The sequence below is a fragment of the Mobula birostris genome, chromosome 23 (genome assembly GCF_030028105.1).
Source record: "Mobula birostris isolate sMobBir1 chromosome 23, sMobBir1.hap1, whole genome shotgun sequence".
Lineage (NCBI taxonomy): Eukaryota > Metazoa > Chordata > Chondrichthyes > Myliobatiformes > Myliobatidae > Mobula > Mobula birostris.
Window position 1 is genome coordinate 39144491 of NC_092392.1, and position 12021 is coordinate 39156511.

General features: G+C 40.2%; 1 protein-coding gene across 5 annotated transcripts in view; it reads left to right on the forward strand.

Annotated features, from left to right (window-relative positions):
• The window catches only part of celsr1a (cadherin EGF LAG seven-pass G-type receptor 1a), a 422758-nt gene that overhangs the window by 331052 nt on the left and 79685 nt on the right, over positions 1-12021 (forward strand). For all 5 annotated transcript variants that reach the window (XM_072241527.1, XM_072241524.1, XM_072241528.1 and 2 more), the window contains exons 28-30: positions 639-718; positions 2850-2976; positions 6830-6955. In XM_072241527.1, coding sequence (XP_072097628.1) covers positions 639-718; positions 2850-2976; positions 6830-6955 — 333 coding nt within the window. The remainder of the gene's footprint in view (positions 1-638; positions 719-2849; positions 2977-6829; positions 6956-12021) is intronic.

Below are 12021 nucleotides of genomic sequence, written 5' to 3' on the forward strand. Positions count from 1 at the left end.
GACAGGTGGCAGAGAAGGAGTGTTTGGGGTGGGGGATGGCACAGGTGCAGACACACCCAGCTCTGTGACACCAGGCAAGGTCATTTGATTCCAAACAATTGATTTATTAATCATTACAGAGTGTCTCTCTGGTGCTTTGCTCTCCCTCCCCTCTCCCTTCCCCTTTTCCCAACCATGATTCCCCTCTTCCCACTCTCAGCCCACAACAGAGACCCATATCAGAATCAGGTCTATCATCACTCACATATGTCATGATAGTTGTTTTTGCTGCTGTAGCAGCAGCACAGTGCAATATATAAAATTACGACAGTACTGTGCAGAAGTCTTCGATACCTCAGCTATATATACTGTATGCGCCTAAGACTTTTGTACAGTACTGTATTCAAACTGTTTTTCTTTACAGCTGTTATTGTGAAGCTAACAATCTATGGTGTCCGTAGCATTAAAATTTTTAAATCAGGTATTGCTGTAAGGTTTGAGCACAAAAACCTCAATCTGGCTTTTTGTTATGATCTTTAGTTCCACACCCTTCCCACTGCACACTCACTATCTGGATTTAGTTCTGGTTTAGCATTCTACACACCTGTGTTGTGCTGTTTGTATGGAATCTAATGTATTTTAAATTTCTGCTACTTCAGATAAATATAATTATCTTCATACTTGCTGTTAAAGCATCTTGTGGACCCAGGCAGAGGTCCTTCGAAAAGACCGGAATCATGTGAGTTACACTTCAATTTTTTCATACTTTTTTATGGGAGATATTGTTATATTTGCGGTCGTGGGAAGCCAGGTGGCGGTGAATAACACACAAAAGACGGAGGGGGGACCAAACATGCAACTGTTTATTTTGCTTGTTAGTCATCTAGACAGAAAACATTATGCTCAATACGTAACACACGCGGAAGCATGACAGCAACTTGTAAGGATCAAATTATGCATGAATACATAACAAGTATCACTACAAATTGTTTTCAGGAGTAAAAGTTTAAAGAAGGCATTTGCCTGGAAATGCCATCCTGAAACTATTATTAGTGGAAGGTAGAGTGCTGAAAACTGACAAGAATTAAGCACAGACTGCCATAGGGTGAACCGTCACAGTGACAACAGGTAGCGCCTGAGATATACGGATATCCACACTGATGTTTTGATAAGTTAGAGATGCTGATGGAACAAGGGTGAAATACACCAGAAAGCAACGTTTGAAATTGATAGCAAGCTGAAAATGTTTTATATTTGGATTTTGCCTTTCAATGCATTACTCAAGTTATATGCCTTCATTTGCTTTGTTTCGATAAGCAACTGTGACTGGCAGAAGCTGAATGACAGAAGTTTTTCAGAAATAAAGAAGAGAAGATGTTTCTATGTTATCATTCAGGCTTAGATATGAACCCAGATCCCACTAATAAATAGAGAGCATCCTGATATGCTGCCAAACACAGCGAGTTCCTTTAATTGACAATAGGGGATGAAGGAAGCCAGTTCCCCCCCCCACCACTCCCCATTTGTGTTATTAAAATGGATTGACATGAATACAAAATTAGTGAACACTGAAGAACTTCCTATAAGAAATGAAAAGCAGTAAGCTATCTTAGCAGACCCAGCATGAAATTCTCCAGGTCAACCTCAGTTGGTTAACTAAGGTTGAATTTACGTTCCATGGAGAAGAGAAATTTTTGCGGCTTTGTCCTTCAATCATGTCCGACCTACCTCCATTCTTTGGTACAAACTCATTGCTTACCACCTTGGTGGTGTAAATGGCTTTAATAGCTCTACACAGAGCAGCTTGCTGCAAAGAAGAGTTGAGGAACTGTGGCTAGAAAAGGCAATGCCAAATACAGTTCAAGAGTTAGAGCTTGAATCTGACGTTATGACCCAAGAACCTGCAGGGTTCTCAGGGATGTGTGTGGGATGATTGATGAGCTTTTCAAGGGCCCGTTACTCGGGTGAGTAGTGTTACTCTTCAGGTTCAGCATCATTACCACCATGAGTGGAAAACAAGCAAAGGGATCATTGAGAGTGAAAACTGAAAGCATCAAGAAAAGTGAATTCAGCAGAATCGTAGGATTTGATTTAGAGGTTTTGTAAATAAGGGTCATAAATTTTCAGAAGAACAATAGAAACCTTTGAAAGTGGAAGACTTACCACTGCCCACAGCACAGCTGTCAAAAGGAAATGGATAATTCAGCTGCAGCTGTTAAGAGAAATCATTCAATGTGAAAGGTTGTAAGAATTTCATTTTACCATGTTCTAATAATAGTGGTGAAGGAACATACAGTACTGTGTATATAATTAGGGTGCCTGAGACTTGTGTACAGTGCTGTATTTGTCAACGAGGTGTGGAGAGTGAATTTGTAAATCTGGTGGGATCAAAGGACGTTGGGAATGGTGAGGGTGGAGTGCTGAGGAAGGGGTGTGGGACAGGTGGCAGGAAAGGAGTGCCAGGGCGGGGGGGAGAGGGGGAGGCTGGCACAGGTGCAGACACACCCAGCCCTAAGACACCAGGCAAGGTCACTTGACTCCAAACAGTTGTTTTATTGATCATTACAGAAAGTCTCTCTGGTGCTTCCAGCTCCCTCCCCTCTCCCTGCCCCCTTCCCACTCTCAGTCCACAAAAGAAACCAATGTCCGAATCAGGTTTATCATCACTCAAATATGTCATGAAATTTTTTTTTGTGGCAGTAGTACAGTGCAATACATAAAATTGCAACAGTACTGTGCAAAAGTTTTAGCCACCCTATCCATATACTTGTCCCTAAGACTTTTGCATAGTACAAGACTAGGTTAATGAGTTTCCTGCACATCCCTTTCTGTGTGTATTTGTTCAGTCTGACACAAGTATTCTCTTTTAGATCTGGGCAGAGGACAGCCTTCCTCCTGCTGCTTCTCATTAGTGCCACTTGGTTGCTGGGGCTGATGGCAGTGAATAATGACACTATGACCTTCCATTATCTATTTGCTATTTTCAGCTGTTTACAGGTAAGATTGACTCTGGAGCTGTGACAAGACATCACCTCATTGGAGGGTAGAACTGCATGTATTAGTATAGTTCACGTAATTTTTAAGTAGACAATTTGCCTGAAAAAAATGGAATTCTCTAAAAATGGTCTAATGTATTTGTATCTGTGCCAAAGTTTCCTGTCACCTTTCTTTACAGCTCTGAGCAGGAAACTTTTACATGGCCTGAAAACTGCACGGCACTTTATATGTTTTTTTGTAATATGCACATCAAGCAAAAACAAACCACAACTCACAACACAAGCAAATGATTTCAGGCAGTCAAAACAACTGACAAGCACAATGGCAAAAGTAAAATGTTTTGACTAGGTAGTGTCGGTGTTCAGCAGGCTGGCAGTTTGTTAACAATGAGTTACCAGCTTCCATTCTGTGTTTATTGTTACAATTTGTAGCAATATTATAACTTGAAACACTGATGATGTAAATACATTGATGCTCTAAAATGTTTCAAAGTAAAGATGGTAGTACATTTATTATTTAGAAAAATTATGGATTATATTCATTGATATAATTAGTTACAGGGTGTTTTACAATATAGTAGCAAGAATTTCAAAATTTTGAAACAGTATCCTTTATATAAAAGATAATTCCATCTGTCCAGCAACAAAGGCTATGTGCATTAGAGCATTTCAGTTACGGCGTGGCCATACACTCACGGAGCTTAGAGAAAACAGCACATGTTGCTGTCCTTCACTTATCAGTAAGCAGTAACATTATCTGCACCCACTGATGATGATAATAATAATATTTATATAGCATCATTCATACATTAAGATGGTCATAAGAGAATGAAACAAAATTAATAACCATGGGTGAAGGCAAACATTATATAGAATAAAATGTAATATACTTAATTATATAAATATAATTGACATCAAAAAGCATTAGGTAATCTTATAAATAAGCCAAATTAAAAAGTAGGATTTTACAAGTGTTTTGAAATGTTCCACAGTAGTAGCTTAGCGTATCTCAGTCAGTAGAGTATTCCAGACTTTTTGGTACATAAGAGCAAAAGGCTGCATCACCAGTTTTTATATGTTTGGCTTTAGGAACATTAAGTATTTGCAGGTCTAAGATTTCGATTGGGGATGTAAGGCGATAGATGCTCCAAAATACGTAGAGGACCTAGGTTATTCAGAGCTTTATGTACAATTGAGAGTGTTTTAAAATTGATCCTCTAGGACATGGGCAGCCAGTGTAATGATGCTAAAACTAATGAAATGTTCTCAGATTTTCTTTTCTTTTTGGTTAAGATTCTTGTTGCTACATTGTGAACAAGCTGCAGTTGATCCCTATCTTTCTTAGGCAGTCCTGAAAAGAGTGCAGTACAGTAGTCTAATTGACTAAAAACAAAAGCGTGTTATCAATTTTTCTGTATATTGAGATGTTATAAGAAATCTAACTCTTACAATGTTCCTTAAATGAAAGAACACAGTCTTAATAATATAATTAATATGAGAAACAATTAGCTAAGTCACTCCCCAGTGGTTGAAGTATAGGAATCTTGTTCAGCACACCTCATTTTGACTAGTATAATATTGCTGAATTTCCTCGGCTGGGATGAATTTAAGCCACTGAAACACTCGGTTTCATTCTTCTCTTTTTGTCACAATAGTCTTCACATAAAAGACCATTTACATTGGTATGCATTGTTGAAAACAAAACATTTTCAGAAATATTTGCCTGAAACCAAATGTGATGAAGTATCATATTAGATCATTTAACCAAAAAGCAGGTTGATGATTAGAACTGGACAAATTCGTATTATTGTTGTTGATTCCAGATTGTACGTTACTGTGGGCTTGGTTTTCATGTTGTTAACTTTACAATATTTACAATATTCTATTCAAGTGGCTCATATTTCCTTAATCTATGTTCAAATTTTGGTATTTGATAATGAACAAGTCCTAATTGTCATCGTTCACACGAGTACAAAGGTTATGTTGAGATACCAATGCGAATTTGTATGTGATATCAGCTTGGGCACATTGTGCTTTGATACGAGAGCAATAATTGAACCACTTGCATGGTGCAAGAACAAAAGAGCACTTGTTGTATTGCATGTGCAATTCATTTATATTGGGCAAACCTGCTGACATTTTTCAAATTTAATAAGCACGGAAAGAAAAATAGGTATCATTTTCTTGCTGGTACCATTCTTTACCATGCTCTAGACCAGGGGGTCCTAACATTTTTTATACCATGGACCCTACCATTAACCAAGGGGTTCATGGACTCCAGGTTGGGTACCTTGCACTAGGGTTTAATTAATGCTTCCTAAAGCCAGAATTCTCTTACCATATAACAACGAAAGAGTCGGAAACAACAACCTGGAAAAAAATTTGGATCACTGTTCCACGGAACAGAGATACCAAAATACCCAAGCACAAGCATTACTTTTTTTTTATCATTTCACAAACTATACTTTCAAAATTAAGTATTTAAAATAATGGTCCTCTTACTGTGGGTTACTGTAAAAATAAATCCCCAGGACTTGATTATAAGATCATTTTACACTTGAAAATATGCAATGCCCTTTAAAAAGACAACCAGCAGATTTTTAGTCAAACATCAATTTTCTTGACTGACTACATACTTTATGCTCAAGCCTACAGAGTGAGTGCTAGTAAAGATTAAAGGTAGGGCTCCCAATCTTTTTATGCCATGGACCCCTACCATTAATCGAGGGGTCCGTGAACCCCAGGTTGGGAACCCCTGGATTAAAGAGATACAGACAGCAGCTGGAATTGATATGTGGTCACTGGCTCTGGGAGGCAATTGCACTAACCACTACTCTACCATGCCACCTCTGAATGTTAGGTCACATTATGACCAGTGAGATGGTGGGTATCATGTGAACAGACTAAACTGAGAGCAGGAACCCTAACGGCAGCTAGGTAGGTTAAGGCAAGTTTTGTTGTTCCTACAGTTGCCGACAGGAATTTTGCTGGTCTGTGAGTCCACACACACAATGTACAATACTATGCAAAGATCTTGTATATAAAACGCTCATATATATACATATATGGGGGGTGCGGGGGGGGGGCGGTGTTGTAGTGGCATCAGCACTGTCCTTCGAAGCGCATGGTCCTGAATTCAAATCCAGCCAGCAGCAGCAGTGTGGAAGAAAGGCCTGGTAATCTGCTTCTGTATATTGCCACCAAAACCCTTTGGACAGCTACCCTATCCATAGGGTTGCCGTGACAGTTGACGGCAACTCAACAGACCTCAACAACACCAACAACTATATATATGACAGACAGAGAGAGCTAGGGTGCCTAACACTTTTCACACAGTACTGTATTTGGCAAGTCCACATTGCTCTCCACTCCACGTTGTAAATCTGGTGGGAGCAAAGGATGCTGGGAATGGTGAGGGTATAGCACCGCGGGAGGGGTATAGGATAGATGGCAGACAGAGAGTGCCAGGGGTGGAGGGTGGGGCTGGCATATTTGCAGACACACCCAGTCCTGGAACACCAGGCAAGGTCATTTGATTCCAAACAAAAGGTTTATTGATCATTACAGCATGTCCCTCTGGTGCTTCCCAGTCCCCCCCTTCCCCCCTCTCTGCCCCCTTCCCACGCTTAGTTCACAATTGAAACCCATATCAGCATCAGGTTTATCATCACTCACATATGTTGTGAAATTTGTACAGTGCAATACAGAAAATTACTACTGTACTGTGCAGAAGGCTTGAGTTCCCTAGCTGTATATAGGTGCTTAAGACATTTGAACAGTACTGTAGCTGGGAATGATTCTACAAAATCTTTAATATTGTCTGTCATTGAAAGTTAATTGTTCTGTAATTTTAGGGGCTCGTCATTTTTTTCTGCCACTGTATCTTCAACAAAGAAGTTCGGAAAGCTCTGAAGGATGTATTTACTGGAAAGAAACAACATGCAGATGACACGGCACTAACCAGAACTACAATCTTATCAGTAAGTCCACAGTAAAGGAATGTTGTTTGAGGCTTTTCAAATGGTCTAGATCACGTAAATCTTCCCTGAGTATCCATTTTTGTCTGTAAGCATAGAAATTACATCGTTTGCTCCCTGGAGCACTATCAATAGCATTAATGTGCATCGCATATGCAAAATAAATATGTCCAGATATTTTGTGAAAATTGTTATGTCTGAAAGCATCATTGGCTGGACTGTCTAAAGTTAAATAATAGTTATATTTAACTGAGCTGTTTAATTCAAAGTTGACAGGTGAAAAGTGATTAATTATTCCATGGTAATTATTCTGCCCCAGACCTACAGCTTTCTTAAGTCTGTCACACAAGAGCATCTGCAGTTCTCTCTCTGGATTTGCAGAAACTAAAGAAGAAAGAATAAATCCAAACGATACTGCAGATGCTGGAAATCCAGGGTTGTCGTCATCATTATGTGCCATGTCATGTGACATGGGCGATTGCAGTCTTCCATCTGTCTAATCTAAGAAGTTTGAATAAACTCTTCAAAGTTTTGTCTTTCCATCCCTTGATGTAACTCATGAATGGCATGTGCTGTTGACCATGACTTTTCCTTCCATCAGTTTTTCCCATCGCAGCAAGATGTTTGAGCTTTTTTTTCCTCAGTACATGTCCCAGAAATTCCAACTGCTGTTTCCTGATAGAAGATGTCACGTCTCTTCTTATTCCGGCTTTTCGCAACACTTCCTCATTTGTTACTCTGTCTTTCCATGATATTTTCATCCTTCTTCTCAAAAAATGCATTTCTGCAGCTTTGAGTCTTCCCTCGTTTTGTTTTGATGTTGTCCAGCATTCGCTTCCATATCGAGAATATAAAATCCAGAGTATCACACACAAAATGCTGGAGGAACTAAGCAGGTCAGAAAGCATCAATGGAGGGTCTCGGCTCAAATCCTCAACTGTTTATTCCTCTCAAAAGATGAATGAAGCTGCTCAGCCCATTTCAACTCCCTTAGAAGATATTACTGATCCATGGCTCCCCTCTTTGCACTCACTCTACCCACTGTACCTTATTGAATTTGATTTCCGTACCGGTCACTCTCAGTGTGGTATCTCATTTACCAGTTTTATATTCAGCCCCTTTAGACATGTGGAGATGTTTCAGATTTAACCTGTCTATGGAATTTAATACCTTGTGTCCACCTTTTAAGTCTTCTGTGAACTACGTAATGAAAGGCTGAAGTTCAAGTTTCTAATGAAGGAGCATCTTTTCTCTGCATCATCCCAATTCATCAATGCCTCTTCATGACCAATGCTGAATGCAGACTCAAAAGTATGGTCTGAAGAGAGGTGTACAACTTTAGCACAATCTTCTTTGATTCATGAAATTGATTTTCTGGAGATTCACATTAGGAAGCAGGTAGGGTAGAAGGTTCTCACAGTTAGGGGAACAAGCTCAGAGCTCATTCTTGGCTGTACTTTGGCTAAAATTTTGTCTTTCCTGTTGGATATAATGAAACCATTTCACTGCACTGTTGCATTTTTAAAGAGCTAAAATCACTGATCCCTGTTGTCAGTAGGGTCAATGTAGCGTCGAAAGAGTAGGCAGCTGGACTGTTTTCCAGGATGGAAACGTCAAATACTAGAGGGCATAGGTTAAAGGTGAGAGGAGAAAAGTGTAACGGAAAACCGTGTCACACAGAGAGTGGTAGGGGCTTGGAGTGTGCTTCCAGGAGAAGTGATAGAAGCGGATATGAAAGCTTGTTTGAGAAGTATTTAGCCAGGCACATGAACAAGCAGGGAATGGAGGCAGATGGACCACATACAGGCTGACGGAATCAGTTTAATTCAGCTTTGTGGTCAGCACAGATATACTGGGCTGAAGGCCTCATTCCTGTGCTGTGCTGTTCTGTGTTGTAGCCCTATGAGTCGTCCAGTGAGCATTGATATTTATAGATAGTGTGTGTGATCCTTTGGATGCAAGTTGTGCGTGCACTGATGAAATATGGGTGTGGAATAGGGGATTACAATTGTGGTAAGCACGAGGGTAAATGAGCTGCAGTTTGTCACCCTGCATTTTTGGCAAAGAGCTCAGGACCACATGCATTGCACCGTCAGGGTGTGCCAGGCTTCTCAGAACATGTAAACTTCTCCCACGTACATTCCAATCTCCTCATCTGTTTGGTCTCCTGTGTTTTTTTGTGTGTGTGTGTCTAGAACAGTGTTCTGCTGATCTGAGAGGAGGATAAAAATGTGAAGATGGAGGAAGAAGGATAAATCAGATTACTGGTTCTCCACGGCCCATACAGATAAATGAGTGAGAGCAGGGCTGCGGGCACCTTCTGCCGTGTGGAAACCCGGTTCACTGCCACATCTCTCACTGGCAACCTTCCTGGGTTATTAATAGAACCCGGCCATAACCAGAGGGAAGGTGGGGGGTGAGGGACAATCTGAACTATTTGAATGGAGGAAAGATTACAGAAAGTTACAGGGTAAAGGGATCTGGTGATGTTTGTACATGAAACACAGAAAGCTGGCAAACAGATACAGCAAATAATTGGAAAGCTGGCTTTAAATATTTCGGATCTCCCCCTCCCCCTCCCCCTTTCAAATCTCTTACTAGCTCTTCTTTTAGTTAGTCCTGACGAAGGGTCTCGGCCTGAATCATCGACTGTACCTCTTCCTAGAGATGCTGCCTGGCCTGCTGCGTTCACCAGCAACTTTGATGTGTGTTGCTTTAAATTCCAGGGTGTTGGAGCGCAAAAGGAGGAGTGTTTTATAACAACTATACATGGCACTAATGACGTACTATGAACAGGTTCGGTCCCTTTATTTATTGATGATCACTGGGGACAAGAGAAGGTTCACTGGAGATTGTCTCATGTGGAACGGGTGAACAGGCTGGGTCTGTTTAACTTGTAATGGTGAAAATTTAATCTGTTTAACTTTAAAGATTACCTAAGTGATTTTAGGTAATCTTATTGAAACCTAAAGGATTCTTAGAGAACTTGACAGGGTAAAGAGTGATAGGAAGAGCCTTGAACTGAATGGAATGCGATATCTCAATGTAGTGCCATTTTAAGGCAGAGATGAGGAAGAATTGTTTCTCTCAAGGGAATCTTTGGAACTCCTTATTGCAAAAATCTGTGGAGGATGAATCGTTGAAAATGATCAAAGCTGATCCGAATCTTAAATACAAGAGATTCTGCAGTTGCTGGAAATCTTGGGCGATACACAAAATAATGGAGGAACTCAGTAAGCCAGGCAGCATCTGTGGAAGAGAAGAAACAGTTGTCGCTTTGTACAAAGACCTTGATGAAACGTCAGCTGGTTATTCCCCTTCATAGATGCTGCCTGACGTGCTAAGGTCCCCTGGCATTTTGTGTGTGCTGCCAGTCAGATCTTTGATCAGTAAAGGAATCTAGGATTATAGAGAAGGGCCAGGAAAGTGGGTGTGTGGAAGGATGGCTCAGCCATGAATTTCCCAAATGGCAGAGCGAGAGACGAATGGCCTCTGCTTTTCCTAATTATTGTGCGTTATTCCAGAATTCCAGTCAGCATAGTTCCACCTTGTATTTATCTTACAAAAAAGCACTATAACTTTTCATCTGTCCTACAATCAGGAATGTGGTCTATACCATTCTACCTCCATCAACAGAGTTTGCAACGCTACTTTTGAGCCTAAATCTCAATCTTAGCTTCACTCATTTTTAACATGTCCCTCATTCGACAAGTAATGTGAAACTTTATCCGTTTATCCATTTCTCACTTAAAAATGTTTTCTGTGTAATCTAATTCAAAAGGCAAAGCACTCATACTCTCATATTTCTCTGTAGAAACAAATCTTCTAAACCAGCAGTTCCCAACCTGGGGTCCACAGATCACTCGGTTAATGGTAGGGGTCCATGGCATAAAAAGGATTGAGAACACCTGTTCTAAACAGTCCAGTCTCCTCATGACTGTTTCAAATTTGTCATTATTTCCATCAAAGGAAATAATAATAATAATAATAAATAAATAAGCAGTAAGTATTGAGAACATGAGATGAAGAGTCCTTAAAAGTGTCTCCATAGGTTGTGGGGACAGTTCAGTGACGAGGCAAGAGAAGTTATCCCTATTGGTTCAAGAGCCTGATGGCTGAGGGATAATGTCTGATCCTGAACCTGGTGGGGTGAGTCCTGAGGCTCCTGTACCTTCTTCCTGATGGCAGCAGTGAGAAGAGAGCATGGCTTGGCTTGTGGGGGGTCCCTTATGATGGATTCTGCTTTCCTACGACAACGCTCTGCAGGAACTTTCATCCTAATCGTTTTGCCTCTGGCAAAATATGGATTTGGCATTGGTACCTGCGTTCTTACACTCCTAACATGGAAGAAACTATATCAGAAAATTTCTAGATGGAGAGAGTATTTTGGAGCCCGCCAAACTGTCCTACCAATGTTGTATACTTTGTCTTACAGTAGAATTCACCTTTCTCATTTGACTAACAACAGATAGAGAAAAATGCTATGAAGCTTCTCTTTTGCCCAGAGCAATATATCTATCATCGCAGATTCATTCAATAATTACAAAAAAAAAATGTTGTTAATCTCAGCTCAATTTACTGCCAGGTTAGCAGTTTCATGATCCCAGAATGACCTACAAACCTCTGGAACTTGTAATTATGTGTTATTCTATGCAGCTGTAATTTTTTATGGCCTGTTTTTCATTCAGTTGTTTTTGTTTAGGTGCCTGTAATTCAGGGAGGTAAGGATTGTTTTTAACTGTTTTCTGAATGCTCGTTTGATTATTATCTTTTAGTTCTCTATATCAGCTGTAAAGGTTAAATTTCAGGAATGGGATTATATTTTGCTACTCTTCCACACACTTCCACTTGATTTGGCTTTGCAATAAAATCATGTTCTGTTCTGAGATGCTTTCCATCAGTTAAAATGTTCAATCCTAAAACAATCCTTACTGGAGGGGATTTTGGGGAAGAGCACTGTGCTGCTGGCCCAGTGAGGGGAACCGTGCACAATGTTCCAAAGGTAGTCTTGTTAACTACTGTTGCAGTGTCTTAAACTGAATTAAATAGCCAGTGCTTATTGGCTTCAA